This window comes from Arachis hypogaea, chromosome 3, assembly GCF_003086295.3.
Source record: "Arachis hypogaea cultivar Tifrunner chromosome 3, arahy.Tifrunner.gnm2.J5K5, whole genome shotgun sequence".
Lineage (NCBI taxonomy): Eukaryota > Viridiplantae > Streptophyta > Magnoliopsida > Fabales > Fabaceae > Arachis > Arachis hypogaea.
The window spans coordinates 135,559,471-135,580,263 of record NC_092038.1 but is presented as its reverse complement, the minus strand read 5'-3'; the positions used below and the strand labels follow the sequence as shown (position 1 = coordinate 135,580,263).

General features: G+C 34.0%; 3 protein-coding genes across 5 annotated transcripts; 1 reads left to right on the top strand and 2 right to left on the bottom strand.

The window, feature by feature from the left end:
* Nucleotides 1-13,989, top strand: LOC112734114 (phosphate transporter PHO1 homolog 3). Its single transcript, XM_025783319.3, has 13 exons — nucleotides 1-660; nucleotides 10,295-10,646; nucleotides 10,755-10,803; nucleotides 10,891-10,962; nucleotides 11,250-11,379; nucleotides 11,860-11,980; nucleotides 12,087-12,345; nucleotides 12,438-12,542; nucleotides 12,629-12,673; nucleotides 12,787-12,936; nucleotides 13,046-13,324; nucleotides 13,405-13,541; nucleotides 13,746-13,989. The coding sequence occupies exons 1-13, from the start codon at nucleotides 57-59 to the stop codon at nucleotides 13,843-13,845; spliced, it is 2,403 nt and encodes an 800-aa protein (XP_025639104.1). The 5' UTR covers nucleotides 1-56; the 3' UTR covers nucleotides 13,846-13,989.
* Nucleotides 12,977-15,963, bottom strand: LOC112734115 (uncharacterized). Of its 3 annotated transcripts, none has more exons than XM_025783320.3 (3): nucleotides 15,335-15,963; nucleotides 13,388-13,535; nucleotides 12,977-13,246 (listed from the first exon to the last, which is right to left on the bottom strand). In XM_025783320.3, exons 1-2 carry the CDS (start codon nucleotides 15,820-15,822, stop codon nucleotides 13,511-13,513), a joined length of 513 nt encoding a protein of 170 aa, XP_025639105.1. In that variant the 5' UTR covers nucleotides 15,823-15,963; the 3' UTR covers nucleotides 12,977-13,246; nucleotides 13,388-13,510. The 3 variants fall into 3 exon arrangements, with proteins under 3 accessions (XP_025639105.1, XP_025639106.1, XP_025639107.1); XM_025783321.3 differs by having other exon boundaries at nucleotides 13,388-13,532; XM_025783322.3 differs by lacking the exons at nucleotides 12,977-13,246; nucleotides 13,388-13,535 and adding an exon at nucleotides 15,008-15,244.
* Nucleotides 15,964-16,761: 798 nt separating this feature from the next.
* Nucleotides 16,762-20,318, bottom strand: LOC112735569 (uncharacterized). Its single transcript, XM_025785099.1, has 2 exons — nucleotides 19,404-20,318; nucleotides 16,762-19,173 (listed from the first exon to the last, which is right to left on the bottom strand). The coding sequence occupies exons 1-2, from the start codon at nucleotides 20,316-20,318 to the stop codon at nucleotides 16,762-16,764; spliced, it is 3,327 nt and encodes a 1,108-aa protein (XP_025640884.1).
* Between the last annotated feature and the right edge of the window lie 475 nt (nucleotides 20,319-20,793).

Genomic DNA, 20,793 nt, shown 5'->3' with positions numbered 1-20,793 from the left:
ATGACCTTTGATTCTGGCAGATCCAACCATAATTATTATTAACCACCGCATGCAAGATGAAGTTTGGAAAGGAATACAAATCACAAATGGTGCCAGAATGGGAGGAAGCATACACAGACTACAATTACCTAAAAGCCCTTCTCAAAGAAATCCAAAGATTCAAACAGAGCAGGAACAAGAAGCCATCATCATCATCATCATCACCATCAGCCATGCTCAAGAGAAAGCTAACACTCTACAGAGCCTTCAGTGGCCTCACACAGAGACGGTACTACCACCCTCTCACCCCTCCTGACATTGAGGCCCAACAAGAACCCATCGCCGTCCAACTCTGTGCCTCCTCCGCCGGCGATGATTGCTACCAGACCACGTTCCTGATGTCGTCGGAAGAAGGAGGTGAGTACGAGGTTGTGTTTTTCAAGAGACTGGATGATGAGTTCAACAAGGTGGAGAAGTTCTACAGGACGAAGATGGAGGAAGTGATGAAGGAAGCTGCAATGCTGAACAAGCAGATGGATGCTTTTATAGCTTTGAGAATGAAGGTTGAGAATCCCGATTTGAAGTTTGATAGATCTGTGGAGATGGCTATTCTTGCTTCTCATGTTGCTTCTTCCACCTCTCTCTTGTCTGCTTCTACTCCAAGAGGAGCCAAGATCAAAAGTAACCATTTCCATCTTTACCTTTATTTTTATCGGAAATCTTTGGTAACCAAAGAAAATCAGTCAAAAAACAGTCATAACTTGCCTTATTTGACATTCATTAATTGTTGCGATAATTAATTAATGCTAAATAAGACAAGTTCTGGCTATTTTTATTTACTCAATTATTTTTCAGAACAGATTAACTAGCAGGACCAACTATTTATTGATTAATATCAGCTGCTACTTTTGGAATTTTATTTTTAACTCATCATGGTAACATCTAAAATCACACGCATACATTATTTATTTATGTTAAACTTTAATTCCAAAATTAAAAAAAATTCTAACCCTGATATACACCAAAATTCTTAAAAATATTCAAAATCTAAAATGAAAATTTCATTATATTATAAAAAAATATTTAAAAATATTTACAACGAGAAATTTAATACATAATAGACAACAAATATTTAAATAAAAAGAAGATAAAAAGAAACTAAATTTCTAAAGTAGTCCTCCAAATTTATTATTTTTATTATTTTAATCCCTCAAATCTAAAATTTACTATACTGTTCGCAAGAATCAGTTTGGAGCACTATATTAGTCTTTGGATTATTTTTAGTATTGAGTTAGCGAATGAAGTGTCAAACTAGCTCTAATTTACTATCCTAGATATAGGGCTAAACAACATCGTTTCATTTTGACACTTAAACAAGGCAAAACGAGAAGACAAAGAATAGTCTATATGATATGCAAACTGTTTTATCTTATCTCATTCTGCAAAACGACCTTGTTTTTGTCTTGTTTAAACGTCAAAACAAACAAATATCATTCAGCCTCGTGTCTAGTGTAATAAGTCAAAACTAGTTCAACATTCTATTTATTTGACTTGATGCCTGAAAGAGTCCAAGGACCAACTAGATCTCAAAAACCAGTATAATAAATTTTAAATTTGAAGGACTAAAATAGTAAAAAGTGTAAATCTCAACACCCACTATAAAATTTAGTCGTAAAAAGAAGGGTAAGTTGACTTTAAAAAAAATAATTGATGTATGTTGGTTTTTTATATTTTCTCTTTTCAAAAATATGTTATATATGTATATACTAAAACTTATATATATATTTGTGTTGTTTTATAAAGTTTTAATATATATTTTATAAATTTAGCGATTAATTATTTGTTATCTTTTTATCTGAAACAATCTTGCCGAGTTAAGCATGACTTGACTACTTGTCAAAGCTTTTTTTTTTTTGGAATTTTATTACGGCTACTCAACTAGGGCTAGAAAGTAAGAGTTTCTGATCAAGTTAAACAATTTTTTATCAACTGGACTATCGTTGATTTATGTTTACTCTTTTATTCTAATTTTTTCTTTTAAAACCAAAAGTTACTATTTATTTAGACATTTTCAAACCTTAGAGTGGAGAAAATAGATGATAATTTCTTTTTTAATAAATAAATGACTTGAGAATAGATTCTGCTAACATGTTAACACGTTCTTCATGCTAGTATTATGACTATGACTATGATTAGCTTGCAATGCAACAAGAATAATTGTGTATTGTTTGTGTGGTCCACAAATGGCATTCAATATGCAAAGTTGCAACTTGCAAAGCACCATCTACTAATAGTAAAGGCAAGAAGCTACCACTTGGCAGTTGGCAATAATTGCTTGAACCCTGATCAGACAACAGTACCATTCCTTCCTTTTAAAACTTAGTATATTACTAATAATTCAATATATTTAAATATACAAGTTATATCAAAATTAAATATGTTGAATTAGGAATTTATCAAAGTAGCAGAATGAAAGATAGTTCAGAATGGAATGATGATATATTTATTTTTCAAAAGTTCTTATATTTATTTTGAAATGAACAAAGTATTTTTTGTAAGGGTATGCTAGAGAGACAAAAAAAACAGACAAAATTTTCCTTACAAGATAACCGAATCATTTTTTCTTTCAATAATTAACAAAATTTTATAATTATTTTACACAAATAAATTCACCAATTATAATGAGCTGAAACAACTTCTTATTTATACATAATTCTTTAGATACCAAAATTTATTATCTACAAAAAGTATGCTCAAATAAAACTTTAGGTGGCTAACCAATTAGAGGTAATGAGGAATATATATGTGTGTGTGTGTTAAAATACCAAAAAAATTACAGAACCATAAGCCCATAACTTCAGGCTTGTTTCACTAAAATAATGTGTGATAAGAATTAGAATGATTCTTTGAACATCGTATATTTATCTTATCAAGAAAAGATCTAAAGATTAATAAGAGTTTATGTGTTTAAGTGAACCAACTAAAATTTAAGAATAAATAATGGATGAGAAATTTTAAATAATCAATATTTTTTAATGTTTGCTTTACATTTAAGGGATGCTTCGGTAAAGTTGTCATTTTCATCTTTTTGTAAAGACGTTTTTTATTTTGTGGTTGTTATTGTTTTAAAAACGTGTCACTAAAAGTGTTGCTTAAAGAGAAATTGTTATCCTTAATCGTTAACTTGGTTCTGATACCAATTTTTCAATTTCGACTTTTCTTTTAATCTCTTTTTCGAAATTTCTACTAACTCTTCATATTTTGCTTCGAATAAGTTTATAATTTGTATAGATTCAATTGGTGGTGCTTTATCCAAAGGATTTTGATAAAAATAATTTGCAACTTCATAATCTAAAGTATTAACCATTTCTACAATTTCTCTTGTATTTGTTATATAATTATTTATTACTAGTCCTTGATGTATATTTATAATCCTGATTTCGTACTTATAGTTTTTTAATTCTGTTCTAATTTCTATCATAATTATAATATTCTTTTTTACATGGATTATTATATATAAAATCTTTTATCTGTTTTTCTTTTTCTTTAATATAATTTCTCAAATCTTCAATAACTTCTTTTATTTCTACACTTTCTCTTGTTTCTAAATATCTTTCTAATTTTTCAATTTCATTCTCCATTTTTTCTTTCAATAGCTTTAATTCTTTTAAATCATAATATGGTTTTCCAGGCATTTATAAATTTCTTAAATTTAATTCCAACTTGTTTATATTTATTTTTATTTCTATCCTTTTTATTATAAGATCATCAATTTCGATCTGAAGATTATTTAATTCTTTTTTATACTCCTCTATTTTACTTTTTAATTTTCTTGCTCTTTTCCTTTTTATTTTATTTTCTAGTTTTTCAATCATTTTATACTTCATAAATAATTCCTAAAAATAGTTTGGTTTAGCATTATTTATTTTAGAATTTCTGCAAACTCTATCATCGATTCATCACTATTTTCTAGAGATTCTATTAATTTTTCTAGCTCTTCAACTTCTCTTTTTAACTTGTTATAGATTATTTTTGGAGCTTTAAATGCTCTTTGATTTATTTCAGAAAACTGCAAATAATTCAAACGATTCTCCCTTTCAAAGAGCTCTTGTTTCTTATCTTGATAAGTTACATATATTTCTTCTTTATTTATTGTCATAATTTAGTATTTAGGGTTTCATTTAATTTTTCAACCTTTTTTGTTAATTCTTTTATTTCAGAGTTTTCTTCTTTAATCTTTAACTTATATAAACTTAAAGGACTATTAATTTTAGATTCTCTTATTTGAAAATTTGATGATCTCTTTGATGGTTCTTTTAATAATAGAACTGGGTTTTCAATAGCTTTATATTTTGGTATTTCTGTTTTTACAATTTTCTGAAATAATTCATCGACATAAATTCTTTCTCTGTTTTTAAATATTATACTACGATGGCTATTTGTTAAAGCATAATTTATTGCATATGTAATTGAAAATGGTTCATCATCTTGTTCCATTAAACTATTTCTATGAAATTTATAAGCTAAACTTAAAGATCTTCCAAGATTTTCAGTTGATAAAGGTACAGCATATCCAAGATGGGCATTAAATTTAACATTTATATTTGCCAAATTTCCATGAACAATTCCAATTATTTGATCTATTGGGTCATCAGTAATTCTTTTGTCACAGATTGCTAAACTTATTGGTGAATTAATTCCTTTCATATATGTAGATTTAATTAAGACTTGTACGGTACTAATATGAATCCATCCAATTTTAGATCTTTTTTGTTGATCCTTAATTTTCTCAATCTATTTACTCAATTCTTCATCATTTATCAAAGCTATTTCAAGTTCTCCATTAGCATATTTTATTTTTATAGGAGTTTCAAGTTGAATTTTTTCATAGTATATTATATTTTTTCTATTAAAAACTTCTTTTAAAAGACTTTGTTTATTAAAGTTTTCATTTGATTTGAGATTTAATTCTATTTTTAGAATAGCCTATTTTTCATTATCTTACAAAGCAGTTAATCTATAATAATCAGATTCCTCTGTTAATTCTAAGCTTTCTAAATAATTCATAACTAAGAGACTAGGATAAAGATGTACCTTTCTGCAGAAAAACTTCATTTATTTAGTATATTTTACATAAGGTGTTTTTATCTCCAGAGGAGAGATTGTAGATATTAACTCCAGAGGGGAGTTTAGAACTATTTTTTTCCTAAGGGAATTCTTTGTCAGACTACAGAATCGCCTCGGCAGCTTCCTCCTTGCTCTCCTAGCATATGAGTACTCTTAGCCTTCTGCTTTTTGTTTTCTGATGCTCTCTACAATTGCCTAAGCAACCTATTTATAATAGTTGGGTCTGATGGACAATTTCCATCCTTACCCTTCTTATGACGTCATTGCTTACGTCATTGTTTATTATCTTGCACCAGCTACATTATTGGTGCTTTATGACCTAAGCGCTTACGTCATTATGCAATAATGTTGAGGGATGCTTCAGATGCACTGTCCTCTTCTTTTATCATGTGGGCTTCAGATGCACTGTCCTCTTCTTTTATCATGTGGGTTGATTCCGTTTCATTATTGCTTTCTTCAGATATTTCTGAGGCACATAGCTGGCACTTGTGGTCTTCTCTATCTTTTATCAAATAGCAGAGATTCATCTTTATCCCCTTAGGGAGCTTTTTTAAAAGTCCAGATAAATTATAGAATGCTGATTCAAATTCCACCAAGAGTCTCATCTCTCTTTCTTCAATTTCATTTCTTTTACTGGACACAAGCAGAGTATTTCTACTTTTATAATTAATCCTTGTGTGAGATTCCTTCGTTATTTTTTGAGTTCTTTCAAAGACCCTTGCTAATGTGCTGTCTAGTCTTCCTTCATGACTATAAATTGTTAAATCTTGAATTCGATCAATTGGTTGAAAATTTTCTGGGAAGACAGACATGAATATTACTTGGTGTGCTGGAACCAAGCATTCTTCTTCATTAAAAATAGGTTGACTGTTTGTAAATTTTAGGGATACATCCTTTGGATTTACATTGTCAATCATATTTTTAAATCTCTTTACTGCATCAACGAATCCTGCAGGAAACTCGCTAATAATTTTTAGATCATTAAAAATTAAAATTGTATCAATTAATCCATACTGAAAAAACTAATAAGTATCAGATGGAGAAGCATCTGGAAAGATAACCAGCTTTGTTAGCTGTTATTTGGCAATAGGATAATATCCCAAAATTGCACTTTTTTCTTCAGTCCAATTCAGGACTATATTAAGGGTTTCTCTGAGATTTGATCTACAGACCCTTTTCTTTTCCTTGATTTCAGCCCTTGTAGGAATGTTTCTTATTATTCCTGTTCTTTGGGTTTGAATTGGAGCTTTATCTGCTCTTTTTAGAGTTTGCTCTGGATGAAGAGCTTCATATTCCCTAAAGGATTCCTTTGCCTCTTCTAGTGTTAAAAATCCTCCTTTATGAATTATCCTTGATTGATGTGTGAATGGTGCTGCTTTTTCCCAGGCATCATATACTCCTTTCATGGGGCCATTATAAATTACATAATATTTTTTATCTTGGATGGATTTTTTAATAATTTCAGCAATTGTTATATTTTCTGAAATTTTTTCTTCACTTGATTTGTCCACCATGCTTAGCTGGCTGAACTCTGATGGTTTCGCTTGTTGTGTTAATTTCATTGCTTCAATGGCCTTCTTGAGAGATTGGATCTGTGTTCTTATTTGATGACAATGCTTGCATTCTTCGAGTTCTTGCTCATATTTTTGAATTTCTTGATCTAATGCGTTGTAGACGAACTCCATTCTCTTGTTAATGTATCTGCAATAACATTTTTGTCACCCTTAATATATTCAATCTTTATTGGATATTGTAACAAAAATAATTGCCATCTTACCAATCGTCCATGATTATAATCAACTTTTAAATTATATCGTATGAAACCTGTTAGGTAACTTGAATTTGTCCTTAATGTAAATTCTCTGGGTAGTAAATCAATTTTCCATTTTTTAAGAGATTTAATTGCTGCTAGAGTTTCCTTTTCATGAGTAGTATATTTCTGTTCTGTTGGAGTAAAAGTCCCTGAAATATACCTGCAAAGTAATTCCTTTGGGGAATATTTAGAATCTAGTGATTCTTTTTCTTGTTCCAAACTTTTTATAGCTTTCTTAGCTTTTAGACATCCTGACCAGGTTATGTCTGAAGCATCTGTTTCTACTATTAAGTAGTTGTTTTCTTCTGGAATATAAAGTTCTGGAAGTTTTTCACATAATTCTTTGACTCTTTGAATTTGCATACTATCTTTTTCTTCCCATTTTCATTCTTTTTTAGTATTTATTTTTGGAAATAAGCTTTTAGTGTATTCTGTTATATTCTTTAAAAATCTTTGATCAGAAATATAATTTATACACCCTAAAAATCTTTGTAATTATTTTCTATCTTCTATTTTATTAGGAAATAAATTTACCTTTTCTAAAATATTTGGTTGAAGTTTTAGCTTTCCTTGAGTAGATAGAATTAATCCAAGAAACTCTATTTCTTGTTTTGCTATTCTTGCTTTCTTTTTGCTAAGAACTAATCCTTTTTCTTTACATCTTTCTAAAACTATTAATAATTTTTGAAGATGATCTTCTTTATCCTGTTTTGTAAAAATTAATATATCATCAATGTAAACTAAAACAAATTCATTTAACTCTTTTAGATTTTCTTCCATAAATCTTTGATAAATACCTGGGGCTTGTTTTAATCCGAATGGTAATACATTTCATTCATAGAGCAACACACTTGTTGATTTTTTTGTTGGGCAAGTAAAAGCAGTTAATTTCTTTGTTTCTTCGTCTAAACGAAGTTGCCAACATCCTTATTTTGCAGCAAGAGATAAAAACCAAGTTGTTCCTTTGATTTTTTCTAAAATAGAATCTTTTATTGGAAGTTTATGAGCATCACCAATAGTTGTTTCATTCATCTTCTTATAATTAATTACCATTCTTCTTTTCCCCTTTTAATTTCATTATTGTTTTCGACATAAAAGGTTGGAGCCGCATGAGGACTTTTACTTAATCTTATAATTCCTTTTTCCAAAAGATCTTTACATTCTAATGAGAACTCTTCTCTATCTCTTACGGAATAAGGAATTTTATTTGGAACATTTATTTCTTTTGTAGGATCTTTTAATTTAATGCTTACTAATTCTTTATTTGTATTTTTAATATCTAAAGGATTTTCAGCACAAATTTCATCCAAAAGTTCTTCTATCTTTATTTTAAGATTATTTTTTGGAATATTTATCTGAAAATATAAATTTAAATAACATGTTTCTAAAATAGAAAATATTTTATCTTTTAAAATCTTATCTATAGTAGTAGTTGGTATTTTTATACGTTTTGATTTTTGATTTATTGAAGAATCGTGTGGAGCTTTTAAAACTATATATGTTAATTCTTGAATGAATGGATGATATAGCTTTAAAAAGTTATTTCCTATGATAAAATCCATTCCAGACTCTAATATATATATAGATGGAATAATGAACCTATAATTTAGAATAAATATTTCAGCCACCTCTACTTTTTGGTCAATTTTATGTATTGATTTGTAAGCTATCCTAACTCTTAATGGTTTCTTTAATTTTTTCCAATAAAGTTTTATATTTGTACTAGCAAAGCATTGTGTTGCTCCAGTATCTATGAAAGCATTTATAAACTTTTCTGTTATTTTTATAGTAATAAATGTGGCATTATTGCTCAGTCTCTGAGTCTGTTTCTGAGACATATTCAAAAATATAGTCTAAGTTATCATCTGATTTTTCTAACGGTTCCATGAAACAAGACTTAGCAATTTCTATTTGTTTGGTAAGGTCCTTTTTATCCTTCTTTTTTGGACATTCATTTGCATAGTGTCATTCTTCTTGGCAATACCAACACTTACAATTTTCTTTTTTATTTGGGTAATAGTCATTTTTTTGCCTTTTGTTTTTATTGTTATTTTTTTTTTCTAAAATACCTCTTTTTTCTCCAGTTTGGATAGTATTTTCTTTTTCTAAATTGATATTTTCTTTTTCTTTGAAAATTTTTATTAAGACCATATTTTTGAGGTATTTCTTCATTGTCGTGATAGCAAATTCTAATTATATTTGCAAATCTTTTTTGAGTCGCTTCTTGCATACAACGTTCTTTTATTTCCTCTCTTATTGCAGAAGTTGCTCCACCAAAATTATTTTCAATTGTCCCTCTATTTATCTCTCTTATAAATCTTCCCATTATAAATTCATTAGCAGGATATGGAAGTTTTGTTATATACATACTAAGATAATGGTCTTTATCTTCTTCAATATTCATAATTTTAATGGTGATTTTACTTTTAGTTTTGTTATGTTGGCTATATTCTGAAGTTTTTCTTCTTTAGGATTCTCTTTTTCCTTATTTCTTTGAAATTTTATGGATACTAATATTTCTTCGAGCATATCTACTATAGAATTTAATTGTGGGTTAAAAGTATGATAGAGATGTGAGGAATCATTTCCATGGTAGCATTTTTTAGAAATTCCGTGTGAGATATAAGTTTTTGAAGTCCTTCAATAAAACTTATAGTAAAATAAAGATTTTGAGAAAAATCATTTTGTATTGATTTTAAGAATTCGGTGTCATCACAATTAACATTAGTTAAAATCATTAGTTTTTGATCTATTAATTTTGATAATTTAATTATTTCTTCTCTTAAATCTTCTAATTTACTTTTTTCCATTAGGTGACGCTTTTCTCATAAAATGCTATGGTTTTAAGTGTTATGTAGTAAAAAGTGTGGCTTTAGAATGTATGGTTTAGGTTTTGCCACATAGACGTCTTTAGAAAAAGTTGTTTTGGGGATCTTTATTTAAGTGGTGCCTTACATTTAAATCAATACTTATAAATTCTCTTCCTTTTATACTAAGAGTGTTGGCTTTGGCATTCCCCAAATATAGGCATGGAAATATTTATACTTAGATCAGAGAAAAAAATTGGGACATTACTTTTGCAGAAAATTTTAGAGGCCAGAAGTTTCTAGTAATTTTAGTCAGTATTTGGCCAACATAAATACTAAATTGTTTTCGACAAATAAATTTTAATAACTTATGTGTGTAAACTCATGTGTCGAAATTCTAATAAATATAGATACAAACTATGTCTTTTATGTGTGTAAATTCTTGTAAATGTGAGTACAAATTATTATTGGTCAAATGCTGGTTTAAAATGATCATGTTTGCTCATCATGTAGTATTGTTGCTAATTTTGAAACTTTAAAGTTGAATTCCCTTCTGCTTAATGAACAGGAAATGTTTCCATGGTCATGGAAAAGATTGAAGAAGGAAACACACATCATGATCAATCAGAAGATGAAGAAGAAGATGACAAGAAACAGAGAGTGAAACAAGAAGTTGAAGTACAGAAACAGAACAAGCCAAAGAACTTATTTGGAACTAGACCTACACCTTTGGAAGTGCTTAATCATGTGCAGCTGAATAACAATTTCGAAACTCCACGCTCAACTATAAAAGGAGTTCTCAATCACCCTGAGAATGCAGAGATAAGTTTCAACATGAAAACTCTGAAGAAAGTTGAGGATCAACTTCACCGTTCATTCATTGAATTCTACCGCAAGCTTCGCCTTCTAAAAAGCTATAGGTGACAACGGCATACATCATATGCTGCACTCATCAACTATTTCAAACATGTTTGTCTAAACTGAACAAGGATCTAAGTAAAACTTTTCGGTTTTCCTGAAGGAAACAGCTTTCTGAATGTGTTGGCATTTTCAAAGATAATGAAGAAATATGATAAGGTGATGTTGTAAGAATCAATAACCCTTTTCTGTTTGTTTCCAAGCTCTTCTTTTCTGCTATCTAATCTTCATAGTAACTATATGCAGATTACATCTAGAGGTGCAGGTAAATCTTACATGAAAATGGTAGACGATTCCAACCTTGGAGGCTCCGATGAGGTAAGATAAGAATGTTACAATGAAGCTCCAAGATTGAAATTCATCATTATTAATAACACTCGTCAGCAAAAATCGTCAGTGAAACATTAAAGTGGTGTTCTGCAAGTTTTGATTCTGAAGGTTGAGGAAGGGAAGAGAGCAAAGGTGTTAAGTGTAAATGTATTAAGTTTTACATCTTCCATTCCATTCCAAAATCCAAACTCGCAAACATACCCTTTACTCACTTTGAATTTCTTCTCGGTGTTTATTTGTTGCAACTTACTATATAGTCACTTTACCTGGCATAGGTCACAAAGCTTATGGATAGGGTTGAAAAGACATTCACTAAGCACTTTGCCAACTCAAATCGCAGTAAAGCAATGAGTATCCTCAGACCAAAAGCAAAGAGAGATACACATAGAGTTACATTTACCATGGGTAAGCACCAACATATTTATGTAAAATCCAAATAATGTACTTGTTTTTGTAGATCAAAAGAGAGGACGAACTTTTTATTTGTTCTTAACTTATACTATCTACATAAGAAAACACTTGACAGCCTGAAAAATATTTAGCAGAATTTTGTGGTAAATTATTAGAGAGACTTCAAAATTTATAACTGTCCATAATTTTGGAATTTAGATCCTCTAAAGTGAGGAAATTGGTAATGATAAAATGAGGGGTTAATCACTATTGAATTTGTAACTCTCATGAAATGTGTGCTCTACTATCTTTATTTAAGAGTGATTCCTCACTTTATCACTTTATCAACTTCACTTTAGAGGATCTTGATCCATAATTTTAACCTAACCATTATAAAATTGCCACAGAAACTGACAATAATTTCTGGCAAGATTCTAGCAAAAAAATCCGGGCTCTGTAAGATCACTCATCACCTATGCGCATATGTTGTTTCAGGTTTCTTAGCAGGATGCATAGCATCTCTAGTTCTAGCGCTTATTCTAATAATCCGTACTCGCAACATCATGGATCATGAAGAAACCACCAAGTACATGGAGACCTTGTTTCCTCTTCAAAGGTAAAATAGTTCTTCTAAAATCCATCTCTCATAGTGATAATATCTACACAGGGAAAACAACAGAATTGTTAGTAAATTTACCATATTGAACCTTGTTTTGTTGCAGCTTGTTTGGATTCGTAGTTCTACACATGGTTGTGTATGCAGCTGATATATACTTCTGGAAGCGATACAGAGTAAATTACTCATTCATATTTGGCTTCAAGCAAGGAACTGAGTTGGGCCACAATCGAGTCCTTCTTCTTAGTTTTGGCCTTGCAGTGTTGGCGCTGGTCGGCGTGATTGTTAACCTTGACATGCAGATGGATCCAGAGACACAAGACTATACAGCCCTCACCGAGCTTGTTCCACTGATCTTGCTTCTTGTAAGACAACAATTATGGTTGAAAGATTTGTCTTTAAAATTTTCTTTCTATAATAACATGATGGATATTTTACGTTGTTTATTAATCTGCAGAGTGTAGTTGCTATTTTGCTGTGTCCTTTCAACATCATCTATCGCTCGAGCCGCGTTTTCTTCCTTACATGCCTGTTTCACTGCATATGTGCTCCTCTTTACAAGGTAAAGAAACTTATTTTGCAAGCACGAGGTCTTTGCAATCCTGAGATTTTCTCTGGTATGCTAATTCTTTTGTTCACGTACCTCAGGTCACACTCCCAGATTTCGTATTGGCAGATCAATTTACCAGCCAGGTTTGTGACTAGAAAATGGGATCATACTGTTTCATTCCTTTGATTCTCATTGCCCAATTATAGTTAGTCTTAGAACATTCCCGATCCTTCAGTTATGTGTACTCTGAGATCAGGTGCAAGCCTTGAGAAGTTTCGAGTTCTACATTTGCTACTACGGTTGGGGAGACTTCAGACAGAGAGAAAACACCTGCAGCTCAAGCAGCATATTCAAAACTTTCAAATTCATTGTCGCTGCTATTCCATACTGGTCTCGTTTCCTTCAGGTAATAAATTTTGTTCCATCCCCATCAATGGTAAATGATGTGAGTCAGTACGATATTTTGCATATCATAAACATGCATAACGTTTTTCTCAAATACAATCTTTTGCCAGTGTCTTAGGCGCCTGTTCGAGGAGAAAGATCCAATGCAAGGATATAATGGGTTGAAATATTTAGTCACAATTGTAGCTGTATGCCTAAGAACAGCATATAGCATCAACGATGGAGTGGGATGGGGGGTGCTGGCCTGGATTTTCTCAATATCTGCAGCAGTTGTTTCTACATATTGGGACCTTGTGATAGATTGGGGTCTTCTGCAAAGGCATTCCAAGAATCGATGGCTCAGAGACAAACTCCTAATCCCTCATAAAACTATATACTTTGTAGCCATGGTATGTACAAAGATAGAAGACAAAATTATGTATTATTCAAGTTTTTTGTGGATAATCACTTACAAATTAGAACTTTGCAGGCCTTGAATGTTTTGCTGAGATTTGCTTGGCTGCAGACAGTTTTGAATTTCAAGTTTCCCTCCCTGCATGACCAAGCCATGATTTCCATTGTTGCTTCCCTAGAGATCATTCGTCGTGGCATATGGAACTTCTTCAGGTAAACAAGAGATTAATCAAGACTTGAATCCAATGCTACAGTGTCTCCTAAAACCACATAACATTCTTGTCCACCTTAACCCTTTATATGCAAATTTTCCATGCCCTCATTCAAAGACTACATCATTTCCATAGTTCGTTTCGATTTATATGTTATAATTGCTGCGGTTATGATTTTCTTTATTTTTTATGTTTCTTTTTCCAGATTGGAGAATGAGCATTTAAACAATGTTGGCAAGTACCGTGCTTTCAAGTCAGTGCCACTACCCTTCAACTACGATGAGGATGAAGATAAAGATGATTGATTTGTTCTTAAGCTCAATCAACAATAGCTCCAACATGATTGTATTTTACATTTGTACATGAGAGAGGAAATAAATTGTTGTCCTTGAATCTTTCATGATCCGTATGCTAAGATTTTGAGAGTATATTATATTTTTCTAACAAAATAAGTGTGCATTTCTTGGGCGACAGAAAAATAACTAGGGGTGAGAATGTGCCATTATAGTAGAAGCAAATCCTTTGTTTTTAAACATTGACGCTTCAATATTGTTGTTTCATAACTTCTCACAATTACAGTACTCACTAATTCGAGAATTTACGATAAAAGAAATCTAAGCATTGCAAAGAAAAGCAGAACGATGACAAAAGGTCACTATATCATTTTCCAAATCCATTATTTAAATAGCTAAGCTTCCAACCTTAAAATTTTATCCACTTCTTGCTGGTACCACAAGTTTTTTTTTTTTTTTTAATTCAAACTTAAAAGTTCTTGCAAAATCATATTAATAAGTAATAACTAGTAACAGTGTCTTCCCTGACTAACAGATCATAAGAAGGCCCAGTTATGAGATCAAATGGTTACTTAGTCAAACTTATATGGAAGTAAGTAATGCTGAATGACAGCAAAAGAACAAAATAACGAAATTAAAAAGGATACCTAAACTTGCAGAGTCTACAGATGCTGAATATGTATCAATCTAATCAAAGCTTTAGGAAGTCAAGAAACTAAGCATTTCTTCCTCACTACTAAATCAAGCACTTAAACTCATCATCAAGAAACAAATCTTCTCCACCACAAGCATTTGAGAAACATAATATTTTCTCTCCTAGGGCACAATAAACTACACAAAGTAGATATAGATTCGGAAAGCTCCTTAATGAGTTGCTTGCATTCAGGTTATTATCTAGCTAGCAGGGAACTGATTAGTAAATCAGTCAGCATAAAACTCAAGTCTCAAGATAATAAAAGGAGTGGAATGAAGACAAGTACACTTGGTAATATAAACTCATATCAGCACATGGAAACAAACTATAAGCAAACACATGGATCATCAAAAAATTTCATAGGGCCATACACCTGAATTCAATTGTACTAAACAGAGTCCGAGGATGATGATCCATATCTTCACTTTAGATATTAGAGATTTTTCACATTCAACTACCACATACATAAGGAGGAACCACTAGAGCAAAACATGACATGAATTTTGTATAACTTGTTCAAAAATTGTAATCAGTTCATCATAACGTTATTTCTAATACAAATTGAATTATTGAACAGAGATAGATTACCTATCAATATCATATATGTGAATTCAAGTAAGAACGTATTCATAAGAAATTCCAATTTATTGTGAGTTCAAAAATGCCTCTTTCTGTAGTCAGCCATCCTCTCCATCTCCAATAACTTAAGCCTCTAAACTGTAATCAAATCCTTCTTTTCACAATAAAATACAAGCAAAACAATTGCTAAAAGTAAAAGTAAAAAAATTTCGAATTGCGAGATCTCACTTTTTATCAGAATCAGAAGAAGCCCTATCTTGCTCCTTGGACTCTTTCTCCATGGCTTCTTTCTCCAATTCCGCGAGGGCTTGCTTCTCGGCGGCTTTCTCTGCGCGGAGGATGGGTTCGTAGTAATCGGAATGGGCCTCCATACACTGCTTCAGCGCCGCCGTGACATTGACGCACTTCTCAACGATGTCCGCTTTGTTCTTCTCTGCTTCATCGATGCACTTCTCCCACTCGATGAACGATTCCCTGCAACCGCCACTTTTCATGAACAAGCAGAACCCGCACTCTCCTTCTTCTTCCTCCTCTTCTTCTACTTCCCCTTCCTTTTCTTCATGGTGATCGAGATTTTGCTTTGCTTCGGGTTCGGAAGGGTCCGAACGAGGCTGATCCAACGGGAGAGTCTCCGGAGCTGGAAGATCCGGAGGGAGGAGCTGCTCAGGTTTGGGTTCAGGGTGGTCGGCTAGGGTTTGCTTCGCGGCGGCGGACATTGTGGGTGGCGGAGATTGGTGGTTGCGTTTTGGATGCTCTGCTTAAAACCTCCTAAAACCCTTTGTGTCTCTCTCTCTCTTCTCTTCTATAGTTAAGCTCGATGCAGTAAACTAATATGGGTTGGTCGAGCAATGAGTTTATGTGTAAGTGTTGGGTTCTAATTTTGTATTATGTATATAATAATTTATGAGTAGTGTTAGAGGCAGTAAAATTTATGATGTTTAGCCATCAATTAATCATTATTAATATTTTTAATGGTGTAATATGATATTTAATAATGTAGGATTAATTATATTTTTTTATGGTTAAGTGTTAGCCAAATTTTAATAAAAATACTAGCCCATAAACTTTTTCATAATTTATTGGTGAACAGTAAATTTTTAAATGAAATTTAGATATGTATGAAATTAGGATCCATGTGGATAGGTTCATTTTTTTTTATTTTTTAATATCTGATATAATTTTTAAAATTAAATTGTAATTTTTTAAAAAATTATTTTAGTACCTATAAAAAAGTAAAAAAAAAAATAATTTATCTCATAATAAAAACGTTTTTTTTTTCTCTTAAAATAAGTACTTTTAAAACTAAAAAACTAAACCACGCTTAAGCAAGTGTCGAGAGTTCAAACCATGCCTTGTGCATGCAGCAACTCATTGGCTAGCGGCAGACCCTTAAATGGAGTTGTTACAAATACAAGTTATTTTTAATATAAACATTTATTATTTAAACTATTTTTTTTTTAAATTGAGCGTCTAACGCACGCGCCTTACAACACGTTCATTATATCGCACTCTTTCTCTTCTTTTTTTTTGAAATAAAAAGTGCTCAACACAACAAGATGGAGCAATAAGAAACATAAGTAACAGGCTACTCAACGTACAACTCTCTAGTCATAACTCAAGAAGTAAACACCCTCTAGTCATCTTCGGCATTGCCATCAACAACCAAGAGATTCACCACCAAGCCACTCGTCGGAGAGCATAAAGGATCTGTTTATTATTTCCATCACCCCTGAGCCTTTATTGTTGAAGACTCTACCATTCCTTTCTAGCCAAACTGCCCAGATAACAGCAAAGAACCCAATCAGCCACCGCCTCCGCTCATTCTTCCTAGACGAAGCATTCGTCCAGCTCTCAAAGTGTTGTTTTAGTGTACCCGGCATAGTCCATATCCTGCCAAGGGCGAATAGCCATGCACACCACACCTGCCAAGTGATCTCACAGCTAATAAAAAGATGAGCAGCAGACTCAACAGACTTACAACATAGAACACATAAATTATCGTGCTGGTCAATGACACCTAGTTTGCATAGTCTTTCTTTAGTGTTCACCCTCTCAACCAAAACAAACCACGAAAATAGCTCAACCCTTGGCGGAGCGAATCCCTTCCAAATAGCACTAGTAAAGCTATAGCTAGTAATATCCTCCAGGGGAGCTGCTTCCTGCATCACCTGCACAAAGGAGTTAGTAGTAAAAATACCAGTTTTATCATATTTCCAGACCACCCTGTCCTCCCTCTCAGTTGTTATCTTTACTGACTGCAAGACCTCATGGAGTTGGTGTAGAAGCTCCAGCTCCCACTGAAATAATTCTCTCCTCCACTGGAGACTCCAGATCCATTCTAGCCCATCCCAAAACCCGCATTCCCCTATAACAGATCCTGTGAGGTTTGAAACCGAGAAAAGTCTAGGAAACATCTCTTTCAACCTCCCACCAGGTAGCCAGACATCCTCCCAGAATTTGATTGTTCTTCCATTCCCTACATCCATAGATAAGCCTCTGATCATCTTTTCTCTGATTTGTGGCTCTCTGATCTGGAGCTGACAGATATCTCTCCAAGGGCCCCCTCTTGCAGGAACAGGCTGACCACACAGCATCGCAGAGGGGTTCATGTTGTTACAAGAGCACACTACTCTCTTCCATAAAGGGTAATCTTCTTTCGAAAATCTCCACCACCACTTGAACAAAAGGGCTGTATTCCTAATTACTGCGTCTCCCACTCCTAAACCACCTGCCTTTCTAGGAGCCATCACTATCTCCCATCTCACTAGTGGCATCCCTATCTTCCCATCCTCCTTACTCCATAAGAACCGTCTTTGCAACGAGATCAACTTTTCTGCAACTGCCTTTGGCATCTTGTATAGGCTGAGATAGTATATAGGCAAACTATTGAGGACGGATTTGATGAGAACTAGTTTGCCCGCTTTATTGAGCGTCTTCGCCTTCCACAAGCTCAACTTTTCTTCCACCTTATCAATCACCGGTTTCCAGGTCTTAACTAACCTTGGATTCGCTCCCAGAGAAATTCCAAGGTATCGGACTGGTAGAGAGGCTTCCTTACATCCCAATAGCTGACACATCTGGCCCGTCCAATGCTGTTCACAATTAACTGGAATGAAACTGGACTTCTCAAAATTGATACTCAACCCGGACATCAGTTCAAAGCAACGCAGTAAGCGCTTATAATTCCTTATAGTCTCTTCCTCTGGAGGGCAGAACAGTATAGTATCATCCGCAAACTGTAAGTGCGACAGCTCAATGTGATCTCGTCCAACCAGCAGTGGGGAAATGCGCCCATTTGTTACCGCCTCTCCGATCATCCGATGAAGGACATCAACAACTAGTACAAACAGAAAGGGCGATAACGGATCTCCTTGTCGTAGACCCCTTTCCATTTTGAAAGGCTTAGAAGGGGATCCATTTATAAGCACCGACATGGACGCAGAGCAAACACATTCCTTAATCCAGCCCCGCCACTTCTGGCCAAAACCCATCTTCTGCAGAACTATATCCAAAAAGCTCCATTTGACCCTGTCATATGCCTTCTGAAAGTCCAGTTTAATTATCGCTGAGCTTCTTCTTCTAGCCTTAATCCACTGTACAGTTTCACAGGCTATCAAAGCCCCATCATGAATTTTTCTGCCTTGCACAAACGCACTTTGGGTCTCACCTACTAAGCCTGGCATCACATTTCGCATTCGCCTCACTAACACCTTAGAGATAACCTTATACACACAACCCACCATACTAATTGGCCTAAGGTCTTTGATTTCTGTAGCTCCAACAAACTTTGGTGCCAAAGCCACCCAAGTGACATTCGAATCCCTAGGCAGCCTAGCCGACCGAAAGAACCCCATGACTGCTTCAATGAATTCCTTCCCTATTTCATCCCAGCACTTCTTAATAAAATTCATGTTATACCCGTCACACCCTGGTGCCTTTGTTGACTCACAATCCCACACGGCATTCTTTATTTCTTCAGCAGTTGGCAACAACTCCAGCCCTGTTGCTTCTTCCTCAGATATCTGCCTTACCAGCCCATCCCGAAACCCTATATTAGGTGAGGTCTCCTGATGGTACAAATCCTTGTAGAACTCTCTTATAGCAACTTTAATTCGGGTTGATTCCTAACTAGTCTTCCATGGATTCTCAAGGCATCAATTCGATTGTTTCTCCTCCTTGCCGATGCTATGTTGTGGAAGTATCTAGTGTTTCTGTCCATCTCCTTAGCATGTCTGGATCGAGACATCTGCTTCCAATGGATCTCCTTCCTGATATACCATTTTTTACATGAGCTCACCAGTGCCTTCCTCCTTGATTCCGCTGTTCCATCATGCACTCCATTGCTCACCATTTCATCAACCTTCCTGATCTCCTCTTCAAACCTATCAATCCTCCTATCCATATCTCCAAAATTTTCTCTATGCCATCTGCGCAGTGGGGTCGTCATAGCCTTGAGCTTGTCCAAGAATTGTCTCTCCCCTATGCTCCTCCACTCCTCCTTCACCATCCTCAAAAACCCATCATGAGTAAACCAAGAATCCAGACTTCGAAAAGGCTTAGGTCCCCCTCCCATCCGTGTGACATCCATGACCAACGGACAATGGTCTGACAACCCTCGTGGCCCTCCTCGTAATCTTGTTTCAGGAAACTCTTCCAGCCACTCCAAGCTAACCAGTACCCTATCAATACGACTACATGACTGGCCCCTGAACCATGTGAACCTACAATCAGACAAAACGAGATCCACAAGCTCCATATCTTGAATCCAATCTTTAAACTCAACTGCGGATACCAGCATAGAAGTAGCCCCCTTTCTCTCCTCTACTTGAGTAATCTCATTAAAATCTCCCATAAAGCAGAAAGGTAATTGACATAAGCCTGATATGAAACTCAGCTCCTCCCACACAATAAGTTTTTCCTCCCTAATATGCTCACCATACACTAGACAGAAGGCACACCGAAAATTATTTTTAACCAGCACTCCATCCACACATAACCATCTAGCTCCTTTATGACAATTTCTCATATTAAAAACCGTTTCATCCCACATCAACAGTAGACCACCAGAGGCACCTTCCGATCCCACAAACTCCCATCCTACTACATCATTACCCCACAGTTGTACTACATCAAATTTAGTCAAAACCTCTTTTTTTGTCTCTATCAAGCCTAACATATGCAAATTAAATCTCCTCCTAAAATTCTTCACCATACTCAGTTTACCAATTCCCGCCAACCCCCTAACATTCCAGGATGAAAAATTCATTTTAAAATAGTTTTACACACCTTATTCCGATTTTTTGGACGACTTCTTCTAGCCTTTTCTTTCTGTTTGGCCTGCTTTTTCTTCAGTGCTAGTGCCTCATTCTGCTCCTGGAGTATCAGCATAATATCGTCTTCCTCGTCATATTGCACAGCTCCACACTCCAGAGCTAAGTTCCACGCCTTCCGATTTTCTTCCATCTCTTCTAGTCGTGTAGTTTCAGATGTCTCTGACTCACCACCATTCATAGCTGCAGCCCGTACTTCATCACCCACTGCATCCATTGATTCACCAGCCTTCGTGCCTTCCACCACCAGTGACTTTACCAGTCCCAGACCACTGCCATCGGGCTGCAAGTCCGCCACCCCCAAGTCGTCAGTCCCACCATTCCCCGCCTTTCCCCCAACTCGGTCTGTTCCAGCAA